We start from the raw sequence: 25184 nt of genomic DNA, 5'->3' as shown, positions 1-25184 counted from the left end.
CGCGGTCCGCGGAAGGGAGTGAGTGCGCCACACCTGGGGATAGTGCGCCCATCAAGCCCCTCGCTGCCTGGACCGCTCTGACGGGGAAGGCACAGAGAGCAGGCGCAGCTTTTCCTTCCACGCTTTTGTCTAACACCCGAGGGCTGGAACCTAGCGCAGCGCGGGGCGCGCTCCATATAGAACAGCCGGGAGCCTGAGCAGCGCAGAGGGAGAAAGCAGCGTCAGCCCCTTCCGGCAGCGCCAGCCCGCCCCTGCAGGGCCAGCCCCTCCCCGCAGGGCCAGCCCCTCCCCGCAGCGCCAGCCCCGCCCCGCAGCGCCAGCCCCTCCCCGCAGCGTCAGCCCCGCCCCGCAGCGTCAGCCCCGCCCCGCAGCGCAACGGAACTAGCTAACTGAATAAGAGTCCACCTCCGCCCGCCTGTGTCAGGGCGGAAATGAGGCTCTGAAGAGACCGGCAAACAGAAGCCAAATAAACAAAGGGAACCGCTTCAGAAGGGACTGGTGCAACAGATTAAAATCCCTGTAGAAAACACCGACTTCACCGGAAGGGCCCTGTAGATATCGAGAAGTGTAAGCTGGAACGAGGAGCTATCTGAAACTGAGCCGAACCCACACTGACCGCAGCAGCTCCAGAGAAACTCCTAGATATATTTTTACTTTTTTTTTTCTAAGTAAGGAAAAAAAAAAAAATTTTTTTTTCTTTTTATGTTTTTTCTTTTTTATTTTTTCTCTTTTATTTTCCTTTAAAATTCCCTATTACTCCCCCATTACTCCTTAACTTTTATTTACATAGATTTTTACAATTTTTTTAATTAGGGGAAAAAAAAATTTTTTTTTTTTCTTTCTTTCTTTTTTTTTTTCTTTTTTTTTCTTTTTTCTTCTTTTTTTTCCTTTCCGTTTTCTCTTTTATTTTCTATTTTTCTTTTTCTCTTATTTCTTTTAAAGTCCTCTAGTACTCCTCTACTACTCTTCATTTTCATTTTCACTACACTATAACCTTACAAAAAAAAAAAAAAAAAAGAAGCCCTATCTTTAAACCGAAGATTATCCTCTCCCAATCTTGACTCTCTGTTTTCTACCTCAGAACACCTCTATTTCCTCCTTTCCCCTTCTCTTCCCAATCCAATTCTGTGAATCCTTGTAGGTGTCTGAGATACGGAGAACACTCTGGGAACAGACAGCTGCGTAGATCTGTCTCTCTCCTCTTGAGTCCCCCTTTTTCTCCTCCTGCTCATCTCTATCTCCCTCCTCCCTTTTCTCCTGTTCATGTAACTCTGTGAACCTCTCTGGGTGTCCCTAACAGGGGAGAATCTTTTCGCCATTAACCTAGAAGTTTTATTATCAGTGCTGTATAGTTGGAGAAGTCCTGAGACTACAGGAAGAATAAAACTGAAATCCAGAGGCAGGAAACTTAAGCCCAAAACCTGAGAACACCAGAAAACTCCTGACTACATGGAACTTTAAGCAATAAGTGACCGTCCAAAAGCCTCCATACCTACACTGAAACCAACCACCACCCAAGAGCCAGTAAGTTTTAGAGCAAGACATACCACGCAAATTCTCCAGCAACACAGGAACATAGCCCCGAATGTCAACATACAGGCTGCCCAAGGTGACACCTAACACATAGACCCATCTCAAAACTCATTACTGGGCACTCCATTGCTCTCCAAAAAGAAGAAATCAAGTTCCACGCACCAGTACACTGACGCAAGCTTCCCTAACCGGGAAACCTTGACAAGCCAATCGTCTAACCCCACCCACTGGGTAAATCCTCCACAATAAAAAGGAACCACAGACCTCCAGAATACAGAAAGTCCACTCCAGACACAGCAATCTAAACAAGATGAAAAGGCAAAGAAATACCCAACAGGTAAAGGAACATGAAAAATGCCCACCAAGTCAAACAAAAGAGGAGGAGATAGGGAATCTACCTGAAAAAGAATTTAGAATAATGATAATAAAAATGATCCAAAATCTTGAAAACAAAATGGAGTTACAGATAAATAGCCTGGAGACAAAGATTGAAAAGATACAAGAATTGTTTAATAAAGACCTAGAAGAAATAAAAAAGAGTCAATTAAAAATAAACAATGCAATGAATGAGATCAAAAACACTTTGGAGGGAACCAAGAGTAGAATAACGGAGGCAGAAGATAGGATAAGTGAGGTAGAAGATAAAATGGTGGAAATAAATGAAGCAGAGAGGAAAAAAGAAAAAATGATCAAAAGAAATGAGGACAACCTCAGGGACCTCTGGGACACTGTGAAACGCCCCAACATTCGAATCATAGGAGTCCCAGAAGAAGAAGACAAAAAGAAAGGCCATGAGAAAATACTCAAGGAGATAATAGCTGAAAACTTCCCTAAAATGGGGAAGGAAATAGCCACTCAAGTCCAAGAAACCCAGAGAGTCCCAAACAGGATAAACCCAAGGCGAAACACCCCAAAACACATATTAATCAAACTAACAAAGATCAAACACAAAGAACAAATATTAAAAGCAGCAAGGGAAAAACAACAAATAACACACAAAGGGATTCCCATAAGGATAACAGCTGACCTATCAATAGAAACCCTCCAGGCCAGAAGGGAATGGCAGGACGTCCTGAAAGTAATGAAAGAGAATAACCTACAACCTAGATTACTGTATCCAGCAAGGATCTCATTCAGATATGAAGGAGAACTCAAAAGCTTTACAGATAAGCAAAAGCTGAGAGAATTCAGCACCACCAAACCAGCTCTTCAACAAGTGCTAAAGGATCTTCTCTAGACAGGAAATGCAGAAAGGTTGTATAAACGTGAACCCAAAACAACAAAGTAAATGGCAACGGGACCACACCTATCAATAATTACCTTAAATGTAAATGGGTTGAATGCCCCAACCAAAAGACAAAGATTGGCTGAATGGATACAAAAACAAGACCCCCATATATGCTGTCTACAAGAGACCCACCTCAAAACAAGAGACACATACAGACTAAAAGTGAAGGGCTGGAAAAAAATATTTTATGCAAATGGAGACCAAAAGAAAGCAGGAGTCGCAATACTCATATCAGATAAAATAGACTTTCAAATAAAAGCTGTGAAAAGAGACAAAGAAGGACACTACATAATGATCAAAGGATCAATCCAAGAAGAAGATATAACAATTATAAATATATATGCACCCAACATAGGAGCACCGCAATATGTACGGCAAACACTAACGAGTATGAAAGAGGAAATTAATAGTAACACAATAATAGTGGGAGACTTTAATACCCCACTCACAACTATGGATAGATCAACTAAACAGAAAATTAACAAGGAAACACAAACTTTAAATGACACAATGGACCAGCTAGACCTAATTGATATCTATAGGACATTTCACCCCAAAACAAGCAACTTCACCTTTTTCTCAAGTGCACACGGAACCTTCTCCAGAATAGATCACATCCTGGGCCATAAATCTAGTCTTGGAAAATTCAAAAAAATTGAAATCATTCCAGTCATCTTTTCTGACCACAGTGCAGTAAGATTAGATCTCAATTACAGGAAAAAAATTGTTAAAAATTCAAACACATGGAGGCTAAATAACACGCTTCTGAATAACCAACAAATCATAGAAGAAATCAAAAAAGAAATCAAAATATGTATAGAAATGAATGAAAATGAAAACACAACAACCCAAAACCTATGGGACACTGTAAAAGCAGTGCTAAGGGGAAGGTTCATAGCATTACAGGCTTACATCAAGAAACAAGAAAAAAGCCAAATAAATAACCTAACTCTACACCTAAAGCAATTAGAGAAGGAAGAAATGAAGAACCCCAGGGTTAGCAGAAGGAAAGAAATCTTAAAAATTAAGGCAGAAATAAATGCAATAGAAACTAAAGAGACCATAGCAAAAATCAACAAAGCTAAAAGCTGGTTTTTTGAAAAAATAAACAAAATTGACAAACCATTAGCAAGACTCATTAAGAAACAAAGAGAGAAGAACCAAATTAACAAAATTAGAAATGAAAATGGAGAGATCACAACAGACAACACTGAAATACAAAGGATCATAAGAGACTACTACCAGCAGCTCTATGCCAATAAAATGGACAACTTGGATGAAATGGACAAATTCTTAGAAAAGTATAACTTTCCAAAACTGAACCAGGAAGAAATAGAAGATCTTAACAGACCCATCACAGGCAAGGAAATCGAAACTGTAATCAAAAATCTTCCAGCAAACAAAAGCCCAGGACCAGATGGCTTCACAGCTGAATTCTACCAAAAATTTAGAGAAGAGCTAACACCTACCTTACTCAAATTCTTCCAGAAAATTGCAGAAGAAGGTAAACTTCCAAACTCATTCTATGAGGCCACCATCACCCTAATTCCAAAACCTGACAAAGATGCCACAAAAAAAGAAAACTACAGGCCAATATCACTGATGAACATAGATGCAAAAATCCTTAACAAAATTCTAGCAAACAGAATCCAACAACATATTAAAAAAATCATACACCACGACCAAGTGGGCTTTATCCCAGGAATGCAAGGATTCTTCAATATCCGCAAATCAATCAATGTAATACACCACATTAACAAATTGAAAGATAAAAACCATATGATTATCTCAATAGATGCAGAGAAAGCCTTTGACAAAATTCAACACTCATTTATGATTAAAACTCTCCAAAAAGCAGGAATAGAAGGAACATACCTCAACATAATAAAAGCTATATATGACAAACCCACAGCAAGCATCACCCTCAATGGTGAAAAATTGAAAGCATTTCCCCTGAAATCAGGAACAAGACAAGGGTGCCCACTCTCACCACTACTGTTCAACATAGTGTTGGAAGTTTTGGCCACAGCAATCAGAGCAGAAAAAGAAGTAAAAGGAATCCAGATAGGAAAAGAAGAAGTGAAACTCTCACTGTTTGCAGATGACATGATCCTCTACATAGAAAACCCTAAAGACTCTACCAGAAAATTACTAGAGCTAATCAATGAATATAGTAAAGTTGCAGGATATAAAATTAACACACAGAAATCCCTTGCATTCCTATATACTAACAATGAAAAAACAGAAAGAGAAATTAAGGAAACAATACCATTCACCATTGCAACAAAAAGAATAAAATACTTAGGAGTATATCTACCTAAAGAAACAAAAGACCTATACATAGAAAACTATAAAACACTGATGAAAGAAATCAAAGAGGACACAAACAGATGGAGAAACATACCGTGTTCATGGATTGGAAGAATCAATATTGTCAAAATGGCTATTCTACCCAAAGCAATCTATAGACTCAATGCAATCCCTATCAAGCTACCAACGGTGTTTTTCACAGAACTAGACCAAAGAATTTCACAATTTGTATGGAATTAAAAAAAAACCTCGAATAGCCAAAGTAATCTTGAGAAAGAGGAATGGAACTGGAGGAATCAACCTGCCTGACTTCAGACTCTACTACAAAGCCACAGTCATCAAGACAGTATGGTACTGGCAGAAAGACAGAAATATAGATCAATGGAACAGAATAGAAAGCCCAGAGATAAATCCACGAACCTATGGACACCTTATCTTTGACAAAGGAGGCAAGGATATACAAAGGAAAAAAGACAACGTCTTTAACAAGTGGTGCTGGGAAAACTGGTCAATCACTTGTAAAAGAATGAAACTAGAACACTTTCTAACACCATACACAAAAATAAACTCAAAATGGATTAAAGATCTAAATGTAAGACCAGAAACTATAAAACTCCTAGAGGAGAACATAGGCAAAACACTCTCCGACATAAATCACAGCAAGATCCTCTATGACCCACCTCCCAGAATATTGGAAATAAAAGCAAAACTAAACAAATGGGATCTAATGAAACTTAAAAGCTTTTGCACTACAAAAGAAACTATAAGTAAGGTGAAAAGACAGCCGTCAGATTGGGAGAAAATAATAGCAAATGAAGCAACAGACAAAGGATTAATCTCAAAAATATACAAGCAACTCCTGCAGCTCAATTCCAGAAAAATAAATGACCCAATCAAAAAATGGGCCAGAGAACTAAACAGACATTTCTCCAAAGAAGACATACAGATGGCTAACAAACACATGAAAAGGTGCTCAACATCACTCATTATTAGAGAAACGCAAATCAAAACCACAATGAGGTACCATTACACACCAGTCAGGATGGCTGCTATCCAAAAGTCTACAAGCAATAAATGCTGGAGAGGCTGTGGAGAAAAGGGAACCCTCTTACACTGTTGGTGGGAATGCAAACTAGTACAGCCACTATGGAAAACAGTGTGGAGATTCCTTAAAAAACTGGAAATAGAACTGCCATATGACCCAGCAATACCACTTCTGGGCATACACACTGAGGAAACCAGATCTGAAAGAGACACATGCACCCCAATGTTCATCGCAGCACTGTTTATAATAGCCAGGACATGGAAGCAACCTAGATGCCCATCAGCAGATGAATGGATAAGGAAGCTGTGGTACATATACACCATGGAATTTTACTCAGCCGTCAAAAAGAATTCATTTGAACCAGTCCTAATGAGATGGATGAAACTGGAACCCCTTATACAGAGTGAAGTAAGCCAGAAAGATAAAGAACATTACAGCATACTAACACATATATATGGAATTTAGAAAGATGGTAACGATAACCCTATATGCAAAACAGAAAAAGAGACACAGAAATACAGAACAGACTTTTGAACTCTGTGGGAGAAGGTGAGGGTGGGATGTTTCAAAAGAACAGCATGTATACTATCTATGGTGAAACAGATCACCAGCCCAGGTGGGATGCATGAGACAAGTGCTCCGGCCTGGTGCACTGGGAAGACCCAGAGGAATCGGGTGGAGAGGGAGATGGGAGGGGGGATCGGGATGGGGAATAAGTGTAAATCTATGGCTGATTCATATCAATGTATGACAAAACCCACTGAAATGTTGTGAAGCAATTAGCCTCCAACTAATAAAAAAATTTAAAAAAAAAATAAATTAAAAAAAAAAAAAAAGGAAAACACGCACTCATAGAGCAGAGCAATTTTCAATCCCACAAACAGAGATATGCAAAACATTGGTTTTTTACCTCCCTTAAGACAGTTGAGAGACTATTTTTTTTTTTTTTTTTTGGCTCCAAAATCACTGCAGATGGTGACTGCAGCCATGAAATTAAAAGACACTTGCTCCTTGGAAGAAAAGTTATGACCAAACTAGACAGCTTGTTAAAAAGCAGAGACATTACTTTGCCAACAAGCGTGTCTAGTCAAAGCTATGGTTTTCCCAGTAGTCATGTATGGATGTGAGAGTTGGACTATAAAGAAAGCTGAGTGCTGAAGAATTGATGCTTTTGAACTGTGATGTTGGAGAAGACTCTTGAGAGTCCCTTGGACTGCAAGGAGATCCAATCACTTCATCCTAAAGGAAATTAGTCCTGAATATTCATTGGAAGGATTGATGCTGAAGCTGAAACTCCAGTACTTTGGCCACCTGATGCAAAGAACTGACTCACTGGAAAAGACCCTGATGTTGGGAAAGAGTGAAGGCAGGAGGAGAAGAGACAACAGAGGATGAGATGGTTGGATGGCATCACCGACTCTATGGACATGAGTTTGAGTCAGCTCCGGGAGTTGCTGAAGGACAGGGAGGCCTGGCATGCTGCAGTCCATGGGGTGACAGAGTCAGACAAGACTGAGCAGCTGAACTGAACTGAACCGAAGCCAATTTTAGACAAATAACCTTCAGAATAAAAAGACCAAAACAAAAGAAGGAATAAGGGAAGATAAACAGAAGAGAACGTTCCTGAGCTAAAATCTTCCCTATCATTATCATCATCTTCATCATCACTGCATTTCCTCATCACTATGTTTAATGTTTTTGCCATCATTCATTGTTGTTGTCCAGTCACTAAGTCGTGTCCAACTCTTTTCAACCCCATGGACTACAGCACGCCAGGCCTCTCTGTCTCTCTCTATCTCCCGAAGTTTGCCCAAATTCATGTCTACTGAGTTGGTGACGTCATCCAACCATCTCATCTTCTGTCACCCACTTCCCCTTTGCCTTCAATCTTTCCCAGCATCAGGGTCTTTTCAAATGTCAATCCTTTGCATCAGGTGGCCAAAGTATTGGAACTTCAGCTTCAGCATCAGTCCTTCCAATGAATATTCAGGACTGATTTCCTTTAGGATTGACCAGTTTGATCTTCTTGCTGCCCAAGGGGTTCTCAAGAGTCTTCTTGAGCACCACAATTCAAAAGCATCAATTTTTCAGCACTCAGCCTTCTTTACGGTCCAACTCTCACATCCGTACATGACTACTGGAAAGACCATAGCTTTCACTAGATGGACCTTTGTTGGCAAAGTGATGTCTCTGCTTTTTAATACACCATCTAAGTTTGTCATAGCTTTCCTGCCAAGAAGTAAGTGCCTTCTAATTTCATGGCTGCAGTCACCATCCACAGTGATTTTGGAGCACAAGAAGAGAAAGTCTGTCACTGCATCCACCTTTTGGCCTTCTATTTGCCATGAAGTGACGAGACCAGATGCCATGATCTTTGGTTTTGTTTTTGTTTTTTTTTCTGAATGTTGAGTTTTAAGCCAGCTTTTTCACTGTTCTCTTTTACCCTCATCAAGAGGCTCTTACCTCCTCTTCACTTTCTGCCATTAGAGTGGTAGCAGCTGCATATCTGACGCTGCTTCTCCTGGAAGTCTTGATTCCAGTTCATAACTCGTCCAACCCTACATTTCACAGGATGTACTCTGCACAGAAGTTAAATAAACAGAGTGACAATATATGGCCTTGTCATACTCTTTCCTAATTTCAAACCAGTCAGTTGTTCCACGTAAGGTTCTAACTGTTGCTTCTTGACCTGCATACAGGTTTCTCAGGAGACAGGTAAGATGTTCTGGTATTTTCATCTGTTTAAGAATTTTCCACAGTTTGTTGTGACCCACACAGTCAAAGGCTTTCATGTAACCAATGAAGCAGAAGTAGATATTTTCTGGAATTTCCTTGCTTTCTCTATTATCCAGCAATTGTTGGCAATTTGATTTCTGGTTCCTCTGTCTTTTCTAAAACTAACTTATACAAGTTCCTCTTCTTTTTCTAAACCCAACTTGTACATCTGGACCCATCCGTCTTGGGTGACCCGCCACAGCATGGCTCATAGCTTCACTGAGTTATGCAAGCCCCTCTCGCCGTGACAAGGCAATGATCCATGAAGAGGTTTGCCATCATATTTCACATACTTTGGTTTTGTGTATCCCCTAACAACTTATTGCAGGTATAGGTGATTTTACTACTTTTGTCTTTTAACCTTCTCAGTAGCTTTATATGTGGCTGATATATGTCTTGTACATGACTAACGTGACTTAGCATATAGGCATATACATACATACATACACAATACAGCAACATACAACTACCGATTAATTCCTAGGAATGGGATTTTATGCTGCTTTTCATTTTCCTTTCTATACTTATCTGTCTCTCAATGCCTAATTTTGCATCTATAACTTATATAATTTGGAAAAATAATAGACATCATGTTTTTTCCCTAAAAGCATGCCTCCTTAGAAGTCTAATTCATTGGTTTGTTGCTTAAAAACAAATACTCTGTGGCCTGAAAACCAAAGAGGGACACTAAGTCCCAAGCACTATTTGGATTTATACTTTGAGTATGGTCTTTACAGGATATAACTCAGGTCAAGTATGAACAGACTGACTAAGTTGTGCTCTCCTCAGAGAAACCCAAAGGGTTTCTGCAAACCAGCTGCAATCCAGTCTGTGCTTCAATTGCCAACCCCTGTCCTAGGGTGGATTACTTCAGTCCAAAACAATGATATTTTTATTTATTTAAAACTTTTAATTTTGTGTTGGGGTATAGGCAATTAACAATGCTGTGATAGTTTCAGGTGAATAGGGAAGGGAACTCAGCCATACACATACATGAATCCATTCTTCCCTAAACCGCCCCCTCGCCTCCCCATTCAGGCTGTTACATAAGACTGAGAAGAGTTCCATGTGCTATACAGTAGGTCCTTGCTGGTTATCTATTTTAAATATAGCAGTGTGTACATTGTAGAATTGGACTCGTGGAAGGGCCATAATTAGGTAATTTAGTAACCAAATAAGACAGCTTCTGATGTTTTACATGAAGTCAGTACTGTATGTTGGAAGTAACTCTAGCCCTGTCTGATGTAAAATAACTGTTTCCACTTATTTATTCAGGTACAATAGGTCAGTAGCTTTCCAGCTATGCTTTCTGGTCCTCAGTGTGTGGATCCTATGAGGAAGCTGCTCCAGGAAAAGATTTGCATTAGGCAAACACTGAAGAATTTACTTTGAAATACAGTGACAGAAAGTGGATATCTAATACTGAAACTTATAATGCACTTTTTAACTTTTATTTTATTAAAGTTACAGTTGATTTACAATCTGTTAGTTTCTGCTACACAGTAAACTGATTCAGCTGTGCATCTTAATGTTCTGTTTTTGTGTTCTTTTCCATGATGGTTTGTCATAGGACATTAAATGTATCTTCCTTACAGTGTATTTATTCATCACATACTTGATACTTGATATTTTGCAATTATTTCATATCACTTAATTTTAAACTAGCTCTAGATGGTTGATACTGTTTTTCTTTCATAAGAAAAGTGTGGGACAGAAGGTAAGGTCATAGTCTAATGATTAGAACAGTTCCTTCAGAACAAGAATTTCCTCCAAGCTACTGTATTGTCAGTACTTCCTTCAGCCCAAGCTCCTGGAAACCACTAACATTGTAAGAAAACTTTTATAAACTTTACTCATTTCCATAATTTCCTAAAATGGAAATTAAAATATGTATACTATTTTGAACCTGGTTGCTTTCATTTAACATAGTGAGTTTAGGATTCATCTATAAGTTGTGTGTATTGGTTTTTCCTTTTTATTGCTGTGTAGAATTCAATGTGTGGACCCACTAACATTTATTTATCCATCCCCCAAGTGAGAAACAATTGGATTGTTGACACTTTTGCATAGTTACAAATAAAACCACTGCAAATATTCACATGCAGATTTTTGTGTGGTAACCTGTGATATCATTTCAATGAGTGAAACCCTTGGAGTGAGATTGTTGGTCATATGGCAAATGTATTTCAAATATATAAGAAATTGCCAAACAGCTTGCTAAAGTGACTGTAGCAATTTTCATTCCCCAGAGCAATCTGTGAGAATTTCAGTTGCTCTGTATCCTCCTCAGAGTTTAGGATGGTAGGTTCATGTTAATTTTAAAAAACAGTGTAACTCTTTTACAAAGAAGTGTACCATTTAACATTCCACAATTGTATGAGAATTCTAATTCCTCCTCATCCTCACTAACCTTTGATATGGTCAGTCTTTTTAAATTTTTGTCGTTCTAATTGGTGCATAGTGGTATCTCACTGTAGTTTTAATTTGCATTCCCCCAGAGATAAATCAGGTTGAGTATCTTTTTATGTGCATATTTACTGCCTTTTTTTTTTTTTTTTTTTTTTTGGCCTATCTTAAAAACTCAGCTGTTTTTTCTCATAATACTGAGTTCTGAGAATTCTTTATAAATTCTGGGTACAGAATCTTTACTAGCTATGTGGCTAGCAAATATTATGCCTCAATCTATGGCTTGCATTTTCATGTTTTAAAGGTATTGAGAAACGAAGTATTTCCTGCCATATCAGTAAACAAGGATGTCAGTCATCAGTGATTCTGGCCCTCCAGATTCATCCTGACTCAATTTTCCTGGACTATTCAGGATGCAAGATGGCCAGATTGACTCTGAGAAATGTCCTAAATATATCATGTCCTCAAGATACAGCCGGTCTGTGTCTACTTGTAAAAATGTCTTTCAGAAGAATTTGTCCAACTTTGAGGAGACGATCTACATTAGACTTACAGTGTTACCAGTGAACTGTTGGTAGGGCTATATGGGTACCACAGCATGTGTCTCAACCTTATGAAGCCCATGTCCTCTTAACTGTGTGTCTGGGCTGTGTATTTTCCAACAAGGAAGCTCCTAAGCTCTGTGAGCTGTAGGCATACTAAATATCAGGGTCTTCCACATTCTGTTCAATAGCACCTGTCCATTTTGCTGAAAACAAACACAAAACATCACCCCTTTGGAGAGTTGATTTTCCTTGATGAAGTTGCCACCTTAATGAAACTATGAACTCTAGATTTCAGGTGTAGTTTTTCTCCAGTCTTTGATAGCTCTAAGAATATAAGTTGAAGTTTATTCCCTTCCTTGCACTGTATTTTCTTCTCTTTTCCAAGCATCAATGCTTCTATCCTTCCTGTGCTGGCATTTAGGTCACATAATATATGATTCTTCTGTTCTGCTTTCTGCAAAGATAAAACCAACACCAAACTTTTGGTAATCTGATTAAGGAATGCCACATCAATCAGACATCAGAAGTCAGCAACAGCCTCCAGAAATTGATATAAGGCAAAAAAAAAAAAAAATTACAGGCTTGAAACTGGTAGATATATAGTTAATCAGTTCAGTTCAGTTCAGTTGCTCAGTCGTGTCCGACTCTTTGCGACCCCATGAATCACAGCACGCCAGGCCTCCCTGTCCATCACCTACTCCTGGGGTCCACCCAAACTCATGCCATCGAGTCAGTGATGCCATCCAGCCATCTCATCCTCTGTCATCCCCTTCTCCTCCTGCCTCCAATCCCTCCCAGCATCAGGGTCTTTTCCAATGAGTCAACTCTTCGCATGAGATGGCCAAAGTATTGGAGTTTCAGCTTCAGCATCAGTCCTTCCAATGAACACCAGGACTGATCTTTAGAGTGGACTGGTTGGATCTCCTTACAGTCCAAGGGACTCTCAAGAGTCTTCTCCAACACCATACTTCAAAAGCATCAATTCTTCGGTGCTTAGCTTTCTTCACAGTCCAACTCTCACATCCATACATGACCACTGGAAAAACCATTGCCTTGACTAGATGGACCTTTGTTGGCAAAGTAATGTCTCTGCTTTTTAATATGCTGTCTAGGTTGGTCATAACTTTCCTTCCAAGGAGTAAGCATCTTTTAATTTCATGGCTGCAATCACCATCTGCAGTGATTTTGGAGCCCAAAAAAGTAAAGTCTGACACTGTTAATAGATGTTAGTAAATTCAGATAGAGAAGACAGTTTTTACTTAAATCCTATTGCCTCTTTTATGCATCTTTCCAGTCCCAAACTCCCTTCCCTTAGGAGGGCAGGTTGGCCCTGCGAAACAGTAATTAGTGGGGCCAGTAGTCAGAATAAGTAGGGGAAATATATCCCAGAGTTGGAGAACAACCACTTAAAGCAACAAATCCAGGACAGACATGAGCAAATGAGACAAAATCATAAAAAGTCTAAATAAAGTGTTAGGAGTGATGGGAAGCAGAATAAGTCACCCCCAAATATTCCACTTTGACCTGTGGATTTTGAACTAAAGGCTATTGAGACTCAGCAGACTCACAAAAAGCTCTTCTACCTCTCCTTAAAGTACCAAAAAAAATATTTAGATAGGTGACCTGTACCAGAAAGTGAGCTATTACCAAATATAAACATTTATATCAGAAAGGTTTACCTTTTTAAATTTATTTATTTTAATTGGAGGATAATTACAATACTGTGATGGTTTTTGTCATACATCAACATGAATAGGTCACAGGTATACATGCATCTCCTTCCCCCTGGACCACCACACCCCACCCCCAGCTCCCTCCCCACCCCATCCTTCCAGGTTGTCACAGAGCCCCGGCTTTTGGTTCCCTGTGTCATACATCAAACTCTTGCTTGTTTTCTATTTTACATATGGTAATTTGCATGTTTCAATGCTATTCTCTCAAATCATCCCACCCTTTCCAGAAAAGTTTATCTGCATGGCAAGTCAAACATCTGTTTCCTAAACATCTGCTCTTGTCTTCTTCCTATGAATTGTCTTCCTCCCCTTTGAAGCCCCAGATCCCTACCCTCTTCTCCTTAGCTCAGGATGGCGTATAAGCTTCAATTGCCTAGCTGTCTTTGAGTCTGTTTTTTAGGGTCTTCCATATATACAGAATTACACTTTTTTTTCTCTTGTTAACCTTTTATGTCAAGTGAATTATTAGAGCAACCAAAAAAAATCTAGAAAGAAAGAAGAGAAAATTTCTCTTCCCTTACAGGAATAAAGGACAAGAAATCATTCACAGTCAAGTCCAGGTAAAAAGTGAGCAGAGTGCTGATCAGTTACCTAGAAGACTGATGGGATTTTAAGCTTAATGTAATGAGTTCAATAAATACAAAGGTGTATGGTTGGCCAAATCGAAAGCTCAAAGCAAGGATAAAGACCATGGTCTTCTTATCCAAGATTAATTTTAGCTTGAATTTTTCAGGAGGACAGATTCTCACTATCAGTTCCTCTTCACTAAACCTAAGGCAGTAATGCTTAGCCTTAAGCTCCTGGGAGCAGAGTCAGCAGGTTCTCTCTCTGGGGCATTTGGTGTTAGCCTCAGCCAGAAGCAGTCACACAAGGCTAGTTCCCTGAGGCTCAGAGTCAAAATACATTGTTATTTCTCACTTCTAATAAGTCTCCTCATACTAACTCTGTCATCTGTTTTCTTCTTCTATTCATACTCCTTAATCTAGCCTTACTTTCAAGTCAGTTTATCACCAACTATAGCAATTCTGTATTTATAACAATACTCATTTAGAATACAAACCATACATATAAATATGAAATTACCTAGAAGGCAAACATTATTTATGGATGAAGTACTTTTGGGGAGCTTCCCAGGTGGTGCTAGTCGTGAAGAACCCACCTGCCAATGCAGGAGACATAAGAGGCATGGGTTCGATCCCTGGGTTGGGAAGACCACCTGGAGCAGGGCATGGCAACCCACTCCAATATTCTTGCCTGGAGAATCCCATGGACGGAGGAGCCTGGCGGGCTACAGTCCATAAATCACAGAGTCAGACACGACTGAAGAGAATTAGCACTCAGGCAAGTGCTTTTTCAGGAGCTACAAGAAGAAAGGAAATTTGAAACAAGATTATGACATCTTCTTGAAAATAAACACACTTTTAATGTATTTCAGTTTTAGTACATTTACTCTACATCTCTTTTAGTTTTGGGGGTTCATTTGTTTACTTTTTCTACTTAAAAATATTTTAAATGAATCATTTCTAAAATCTCTCCAAGCTCATAGCTGAGAATAAGTTATACTTACTAATCAATTTTAGAAAAGAAAACTGCCTAGACCACAAACAGCCCATTCACAAGTTGTTCCATGGGGCTGAAATTGAAGTTCACCATCTTTTCTGATAATATGCTTTGAGACACTGATCTGGTCAAATTCAATGTCACACACCAGGGAAATTCAGCATCACTTCCAGGAAACAACTGTGCCAATAATATTTTGATATCATAATTATTTTGCTTGGAGTGAATTTACCCTTGAGCTTCTTATTGAAAACTTTTACAGAAAAGAATTCACTCTCAGGAGACACTGCAGCGTGACACATCTCCTGCTTCCCTTTCTTGGGCCTTCATTGCTTCCAGTACCTTGACTCTCACAGGGCCCTACTGAAGCACTCCTGCCTGATGAATTCTTGATGGACCACCATCTGTTTCTGCTAAAGTTTAAGGCGACAGCAGAAAGATACTAGATTGAGTAAAGAAGATACAATTAAGGAGACTTTCCTTCACTCTTTATGATAAACCTCAGAAAGCCATCCAGAGATATGTGGAGTCAAAGGAAGAGACATAGAGGAGATAGAAAGAGATATGAGATCTAGACTGACAAGAGCCTGTTTAGGGAAGATTTCATGTCCTGCATTCAGAAGACATAGTATAATCCCCTTTGGAGGCAGACTCCCTGATCTGTATCCTTGTTTTTCTACTATATTTAAAGAACACATCAGACCTCTGAGACATTGCAAATTAAGGCAAAATGGTGACTCTCATCCAATCTTCTTCTTCTTCTGACTCCATTAGAGCACAAGATGTTCTCAATCCTCCACCAAATATTGTCCTTAATATTCATTTTACTCCGGTAGACAAGCAAAAGGCAAAGGAGAAAAGGAGAGATATACCTGTCTGAACTCAGAGTTCCAAGAGTAGCAAGGAGAGATAAAAAGCCATCCTAAGTGATCAATCAAAGAAATATAAGAAACAATAGAATGGGAATGACTAGAGATCTCTTAAAGAAAAATTGAGATAACAAGGGAACATTTCATTTGAAGATGGGCAAAATAAAGGACAGAAATGGGATGGACCTAACAGAAGTAGAAGATATTAAGAAGAGGTGGCAGGAATACACAGAAGAACTATACCAAGAAGATCTTATTGACCCAGATAATCACGATGGTGTGATCATTCATCTAGAGCCAGACATCCTGGAGTGCAAAGTCAAGTGGGCCTCAGGAAGCATCACTATGAGCAAAGCTAATGGAGGTGATGGAATTCCAGCTGAGCCATTTCAAATCCTAAAAGATGGTGCTGTTAAAGAGCTGCACGCAAATGCCAGCAAATTTGGAAAACTCAGCAGTGGCAACAGGACTGGAAAAGGTCAGTTTTCATTCCAATCCCCCAAAAAGGCAATGCCAAAGAGTGTTCAAACTACTACATGATTGCACTCATCTCACACACGAGCAAAGTAATGCTCAAAATTCTCCAAGCTAGGCTTCAACAGTACATGAACCAAGAACTTCCAGATGTTCAAGCTGGATTTAGAAAAGGCAGAGGAACCAGAGGTCAAATTGCCAAAATCCTTTGGATTACCAAAAAAGCAAAAGAGTTCCAGAAAAACATCTTCTTCTATCATTGAAAAAGCAAGAGGTTTCCAGAAAAACATCTTCTGTTTCATTGACTATGCCAAAGCCTTTGACTGTGTGGATCACAATAAACTGTGGGAAATTCTTAAAGATATGGGAATACCAGACCAATTTCTGCCTTCTGAGAAATCTGTATGCAGGTCAAGAAGCAACAGTTAGAACTGGACATGGAACAATGGACAGGTTTCAAATTGGGAAGGAGTATGTCAAGGCTGTATATTGTCACCTTACTTATTTAACTTATATGCAGAATACATCATGTGAAATGCTGGACTGAATGAAGCATAAGCTGAAATCAAGTTGGTGTTGCAAAAGTCTCTTGAGATTCCCTGGGACAACAAAGGAAATCAGTTCTGTGTGTTCATTGGAAGGACTGATGTTGAAGTTGAAACTCCAATACTTCGGCCACCTAATGCGAAGAAGATTGAAAGCAGGAGGAAAAGGGGACAACAGAGGATGAGATAATTAGATGGCATTGCTGACTCAATGGACATGAGTTCAAGCAAGCTCCGGGAGTTGGTGTTAGACAGGCAAGCCTGGCGTGCTGCAGTCCATGGGGTCACAAAGAGTCATACACAACTGAGCAATTGAACTAAACTGAATGGTAGATAAGTGAGGGAGCTCAATTATCTGCACAACCTTCCCAAATTTTAGAAATGTTCCTCTGCTTGATAAAATGAGAGATTAAGCTAAATATGAGTAAAGGGGATGACCTAAATCAGAGATTCTACAAGTGAGTTATAGGGAGAATTAAAAAGAAGAATCAATGTATGTTTATAAATTTACCCTTAGAAATAACAAGCTACCCACTGAGGTGTATAGAAAAGTATTACATCTTGTTATTTATAATTACAAAAATTGAAATAATTTCTTGTTGTTGTTTAGTCACTCAGTCGTGTCTGACTGTTTGTGACCCCCATGGACTGCAGCATACCAGGCTTCCCTGTCCTTCACTATCTCCTGCAGTTCACTCAAACTCATGTTCATTGAGCGAATCGATGATGCCATCCAACAGTCTCATCCTCAGTCATTCCCTTCTCCTGCCCTCAATCTTTCCCTACATCAGGGTCTTTTCCAATGAGTCAGTTCTTCACATCATGTGCGCAAAGTATTGGAGCTTCAGCTTTAGCATCAGTCCTTCCAATGAATATTCAGGACTGATTTCCTTTAGGATAGACTGATTGGATCTCCTCTCTGTCCAAGGGAGTCTCAAGAGTCTTCTCCAACACCACAGTTCAAAAGCATCAATTTTTCAACACTAAGCCTTCTTTATTGTCCAACTTTCACATCCATATATGACTACTGGAAAAACCATAGCTTTGACTATATGGACCTTTGTTGGCAAAGTGATGTCTCTGCTTTTTAATATGCTGTCTAGGTTTATCATAGCCTTTTTTCCAAGGAGCAAGCATCTTTTAACTGCATGGCTGCAGTCACTGTCCGTAGTAATTTTGGAGCTGAAGAAAATAAAATCTGTCACTGTTTCCATTGTTTCCCCATCTATTTGGCATGAAGTGATGGGACCGGACGCCATGATTTTAGTTTTTTGAGTGCTGAGTTTTTAAGCCAGCTTTTTCATGCTTCTCTTTCACTTTCAAGAAGCTGTTTAGTTCCTCCTCACTTTCTGCCATTAGGCTGATATCATCTGCATATCTGAGGTTATTGATATTTCTCCCAGAAATCTTGATTCCAGCTGTGAGTCATGTAGCCCAGAATGTCAAATGATTTATTCTGCATATAAGTTAAATAATAGAGTGACAATATATAGCCTTGATGTTGTCCTTCCCAATTTTGAATCAGTCCATTGTTTTTGCCTGATTCTAACTGTTGCTTCTTGATTTTCATATAGGTTTCCCAGAAAGCTGGTAAGGTAGTCTGGTATTCCTATCTCTTTCAGAATTTCCCAGTTTGCTGTGATCCACACAGTCAAAGGCTTTAGCGTAGTCAGTGAAGCATGTTCTTTTCTGGAATTCTCTTGCTTCTTCTATGATCCAAACAATGTTGGCAATTTGATTTCTTGGTTCCTCTGCCTTTTCTAAATCTAGCTTATACATCTGGAAGCTCTCAATTCATGTACTGTTGTAGCCTAGCTTCAAAGATTTTGAGCATTACCTTGCTGGCTTGTGAAATGAGTGCAATTATGTGGTAGTTTGAACATTCTTTGATATTGCCCTTCTTTTGGATTGAAATGAAAAATGACCTTTTCCAGTCCTGCTCCTACTGTTGAGTTTTCTAAATTTCCTGCCATACTGAGTGCAGCGCTTTAATAGCATCATATTTTAGGACTTGAAATGGCTCAACTGGAATTCCATCACCTCTACTAGCTTTGTTTGTAGTAATGCTTCCTAAGGCCCCCTTGACTTCACACTCCAGGATATCTGGCTCTAGGTGAGTGATCACACCATTGTGGTTATCTGGATCATTAACACCATTTTTTTCCCTTACAGTTCTTCTGTATATTCTTGCCACTCTTCTTAATGCCTTCTGCTTCTGTTCGGTCCATACTGTCTCTGTCCTTTATTTTGCCCATCTTTGACTGAAATATTCCCTTGCTATCTCTAATTTTCTTGACGAAATCTCTAGTTTCCCATTCTATTGTTTTCCGATATTTCTTTGCATTGTTTATTTAAGAAGGCTTTCTTATCTCTCCTTGCTATTCTTTGGAACTCTGCATTCAGATGGATAGGGATTTAATTAAGTAAAATATATTCTAGTCAAACAATAAAACACTATATAAATACTAAAACTGCCTCAGAGGAATAGTGAGGTAAACTGTTATAACTGACTCAAAAAAGGTAAAGGCCCCAAACAGAATATACAATGTTTTTCTTATTGGGTAAATAAGTCACACATACAAACACATTAGATAGTTACCAATATCAAGTAGGTTTTCTCTAGGTGATAAGATTAATACTAATTTTTTCTTTGTTCTTTTCCAAATTAACTTAGATAAGATATGAGGAGGCGGGTTGTTTTAGAAGCAAATGCTGCTTTTGAAAAGGAATTTGCTGTCTAGAGTCAAAGGAAAATAGAGGGAAAAAATGATGCATACAAGGACAACTGTAGGCGCTTCTGAATGGGATCTCTAACAGGACCTGGAGTGCAGGACGTATCTACTCACTAGAGGACACTGATGGACAGGGACACAGACTATTTTGAACCAATTCAGGAAAATGTTAGATTCACTCAGTCAGTTCGGTCACTCAGTTGGTCCAAATCTTTGCGACCTCATGGGCTGCAGCATGCCAGGCTTCCCTGTCCATCACCAATTCCCGGAGCTCGCTTAAACTCATATTCATCAAGTCAGTGTTGCTATCCAACCATCCCATTCTCTGTCATCCCCTTCTCCTCCTACCTTCTATCTTTCCCAGCATCAAGGTCTTTTCCAATGAGTCAGTTCTTCACATCAGGTGGCCAGTTAGATTCACTCATGTCTACTCAAAGATTTCTCTTTGATATCACTTACGCCTAGTTGGATAATGTGTATTTTCATTGCTGATGACTGGAAGGTACCACGTGCATGTGAATCTTATCTCCTTGTAAACTGAAAGAAATACTATACTATTGAGCCTGGGAAGCCTGCTCCTCTATAGAAAAGATATCATTCCAGAAACCAAGACCCTCTCCAGTCATCACTCTTGCCTGAGGAGGGCTACCTCATCTTAGCACAGGTGCCTAAAGATCTTCCTTTCTGCACCTAAATCATGACAGCTCTGAAAGGCACTCCCAGTCCTGAGCTCCCTGTGGAGTGGCTGGCATCGTCACGACGCAATGGAACTGAAATTCTTGCTCTTCTCCTACATCATTCCTTCACAAGTTCTAATCCTGAGAACACTCTCACAGGGATTGCCTGAAAACCACTATCTCAGAGTTTTCTTTTTATGGAATCTACCCTGTAACAATGTGTTAAGATGCCCAGAGCCTGGCAGAGATTAGGAGCTCAATAGATGTTTAATCCAATGAATCTGAAGCAATTTCTCTTTTTGTTACCCAGGTGTACCATTCATATTATAGCCTTGCTGTCTTTACTTGCATGTTGTGTGACAGAGAACGGAGGACTCCAGTGCAGGACGTGACAAGGACAGTGACTGGTGGATTCTCTGACAAGGACTGAGGCTCCTCCGCTTGCCCATCACACCTAATGTGAGGAGAGACTTCTGGTGGGGCCTGTTCATGACATCGTTTCTGGGAATTGCAGAAGCATCAGGCATCACTTCAGCTTGACTTCTCTCTTTCGCTAGCTTTGTTCCTTTTTTCTGTTTGTATTTCTTATCAACTAGTTAAAAGTAAACAAAGACGTATTAACCCAAAGAGATTGAACATAGACATCTGAGGAAAATGTAAATATTATTTCCCCTCAGGAATAAAGTAAAATTATCTTGAGTCAAAACCTGCCCTGGGATTATACACACACACACACACACACACACACACACACAGACATCCTGCAACTGCATCAGCATATTTTAGCAGTAGGTAAATCCTTCGGATATAGAGGTATAGGAATATAATGACACACGAACTCGTTCTGCCTCTGACAATGATGGGCTTACTTATTAGGAACAAATCCTGGCACAGAAAATAAATACAAAAATTAGAAAATTTTACTTAGAAGAATAATACTCAAGAGCATGAGAAAACATCAAGAAAGAAAAAAAAAAAATGATGAACCAAGAACCTGAAGAGTCATAATCAAGAAAAATGAAGGCAATATAAGCAAAACCACCTATGATAAGATTAGGGAATTAGATATGGGTTTTAAAATAACTAAGATTATCATGCTAAAGAAAGGAAATGATGCACATAATACTGATGAAAATGTCAATAGATCATTTCAACAAAGAATTACCACCTATGAAAGATGGTAATGTATGTTATAAAGATGTATGTACATACAGCCAGTGTATCTTATAAAGATGAAAATACAATATCTGCTTTTAACAACACATTGGAAGGATTGAAGAGAAGGCTGAATACAGCAGATGACGATTGATTATCTAGAAAACTGGTCAATGGAAATCACAAAAACAGAATCAAACAAAGAAACAAAATAGAATGAAAAAGCAGAAGAGAGCATAAAGAAATATGTAGAAAGTGTTCAACATGTCCTGTTTGTGGAATTCCAAGGTGGAAGAGAACAGAGCAGAAGAATATTTGAGGAGATGGTGACTGAGAGTTTGCCAACAGCTTAAAGGGAATCAACGCATAGATTTCAGAAGTTTAGTAAACCATAAGCAGAAAATACACAAAGAAAGCATCAACTCAGTACATTACAGACAAACTGATGGAAAACAAAAACAAAGAGAAGAATCTTAAAAGATCTAAGAAGAAAAGCACACACTGCGTCAAAAGGAAATGTAATAAGCCCAATAGCTGACTTTTCAATAGAAATTATGTTCTAGAAGGTATTATAAGGACATCTTTGAAGTACTGAAAGAATAAGAAAGCAATATAAAGTATTTTCAAAAATGGAAGTCAGATATAAATATTTCTGATAAAATCTACAAGAATGCATTAATCAGAAACCTACTGTAGGATATAACAAAGGGAATTATTCAGACTATAAGAAAGAAACATCACACAGAAGCAAGAAATTAATGAAATAATGAAGAACACTTAAAAAGTCAAATATATGGGTAAATATGAAGAGTATTGACAGTTTAATATCACAACAATGATGAGGACAGTGACACTGATGATGATGATATTGATGACATTGTATGTGACTATAACATGTAGAGGTAAAATATATAATAATAATAATAGCAGTCATTGGAAGGACTGATGTTGAAGCTGAAGCCCCAATACTTTAGCCACTTTGATGCAAAGAACTGACTCATTGGAAAAGACCCTGATGCTGGGAAAGATTGAAGTCAGGAGGAGAAGGGGACGACAGACAATGAGATGGTTAGATGCCATCGCCAACTCAATGGACATGAGTTTGAGCAAGCTCTGGGAGTTGGTGATGGATAGGGAAGCCTGGCATGCTGCAGTCCATGGAATTGCAGTCAAGACACGATTGAGCAACGGAACTGAACTGAAAAATACCACAAAAGGCTGGGAGTGCCTTAGTTAATTTTTGCTGTACAATAAACCACTCCATACTTAATGGCTTAAAATGACAAACATTTATTATCTCTTATAGTTCTGTAGATTGTCCAAGCAGTTTCTCCAATCGTGACTGGCTCAGAGAAATTCAATGATCACATGACATCTCTCACTTGTATGGGACCTCAGCTGAGAGACTGAGAAGACCGTGATAACCGGGGCCTCATCCCTTGTGGTGCCTCACCACCTAAGGGGTAAGCAAGGTTTGTTCACATGAGGACAGAAGGGCTCCCAGGAATAAGACAAGGCAAGCTCCAATGTACAAGCGGTTTTCACGCCTTTCATGTTTCCTAATGCCCCGTTGGCTAAAGCAAATCGCATGCCTACACACAGTTTCAGAGGTTAAGAAACAGAATTTCCATCTCCTGATGAACATCTGCGATGCAAGGTGTGATGGCTGTGTTTACAACATACCACAGCATCACTTCATCCAGTTCCCCAAAAGGGACTATTAAGAGTGTGAAAAGCAAGCCACAGCATGAGAACACAGATGGATTTCCATGTATTGACTGAGATAGTAGTGTATCTAAGGGGTTCACTTTTTAATATTTTATATTTATGTGTGTGTGTGTATATGTGTGTGTGTATATATATATATATATATATATATATATATATATATATATATATACACATATATATAAATATATATATAAAGTACTGGTGTCCAGAATATAAATTGCTCTCATACACACATATTTAAAAGGTAGACACACCACAAGATAAGTAGGCAAAAAAATGAATTGTCACTTGACAAATAAGATATACAAATGGCTAGTAACCATATAAATTGTGCTCAACCTCAAAAGTTATCAGAGAAATTCATATTAAGATACTCTTTAAAATGGCAAATATTTTATAATAAGATTTTTAAAAAACTGTGATCTAAGTAGAAATTTCAAACTGCTACATCACTTCGGAAAATAGTGGGGCACTGTTTGCTAAAATTCAATATATACCAAACTTATTTTCATTAATTATATTCACAGGTATACAGTCAAGTGAAAAATTGACACACATATACAGTATTTTATATATATATATTTCTATGATTGCATATACTGTGTTGTGCTTAGTCGCTCAGCCGAGTCCAACTCTTTATAGCCCCAAGGATTGTAGCCCGTCAGGCTCCTCTGTCCATGGGGATCTCCAGGCAAGAATACTGGAGTGGGTTGCCATGCCCTTCTCCAGAAGATCTTCCCAACCCAGGGACTGGACCAGGTCTCCCACACTACAATCAGATTTGTTACCATCTGAGCCACCACGGAAGCCCAAGAATACTGGACTAGGAAGCCTATCCCTTCTCCAGGAGATCGTCCCAAGCCAGGAATCAAACTGGGGCCTCTTGCATTGCAGACAGATTCTTTACCAACTGAGCTACCAGGGAAGCCCATATGTTTGCATACATATAAATGAAAAGACATGTATATAATGTTCATAATATTTGTAATGAACATGTGATTATAGCAGCAGTATTCATAATGTCCCCAAATAACAATCAACAGTAGACTCTCTCATATATTATATGTGTAAAACTAAGACATGAAATGTTGTACAGAAATTAAAATGAACAAACAACTGCTACAAGCTACTAATGTCATTTGAAAAAAGACACAAAATAGATTAAACTGTAAAATTCTTTTTATATTGAAAAACAGGTACAATAAGTCTCTGCTGTTAGAATTCAAGATAATGGCAATCTTTAAGTGTGTCTTGGGGCAAAAAAGGGACTTCATAGGTGCTAATAAAATTTACCAATCAAGACAGTATATCATGTTACATTTACTTTTTTGATAATTTGTTGAGTTGTAGTCTTAAATCTGTGTACCTTCTTTATTGTTTATATACTACAATAAAAATCAATATAAACATATACACATATATATACATATATATATTCAATGTATAAGGTATATTATATGTATATATATATACTTATATATATGTATATTTCACCTGGTAACTTAACTTATTTGGATAAAACTAAAACATACTCCCTAACAAAGCCTACTCACCAACATTCCATTTCTAATTATCATCGAGTCTTAATACTTCTCAAATCTCTCTCAGTTCAGTATATTTTCCTACATTTCCAAATCAAAGTTACTATTATCTCTTCCAGGCCTATGGTAATAGTTGTTCTCCCCAAAGTCAAATTGGCTACTCATTTTTTGCCAAATGATATCTAGAAGGATCAGTTCAAAATGAACCCTATTAACACTCTATGGTTCAAAACCTTTTGTTCTACCACTTCTGATTTTTCTGGAA

General features: G+C 38.7%; 1 protein-coding gene across 1 annotated transcript; it reads right to left on the bottom strand.

Annotated features, from left to right (window-relative positions):
- Positions 1–12125: 12125 nt before the first annotated feature.
- AIM2 (absent in melanoma 2) lies at positions 12126–23237 on the bottom strand. The gene is given in 6 exon segments (XM_043875618.1): positions 12126–12356; positions 15242–15352; positions 15354–15519; positions 20947–20983; positions 20986–21084; positions 23180–23237. Coding segments are annotated over 6 exon segments (702 nt in total).
- Positions 23238–25184: the final 1947 nt, after the last annotated feature.

This window comes from Cervus elaphus, chromosome 20 (genome assembly GCF_910594005.1).
Source record: "Cervus elaphus chromosome 20, mCerEla1.1, whole genome shotgun sequence".
In the NCBI taxonomy this organism is placed as follows: domain Eukaryota; kingdom Metazoa; phylum Chordata; class Mammalia; order Artiodactyla; family Cervidae; genus Cervus; species Cervus elaphus.
This window is presented reverse-complemented; position numbering and strand designations above follow the sequence as displayed.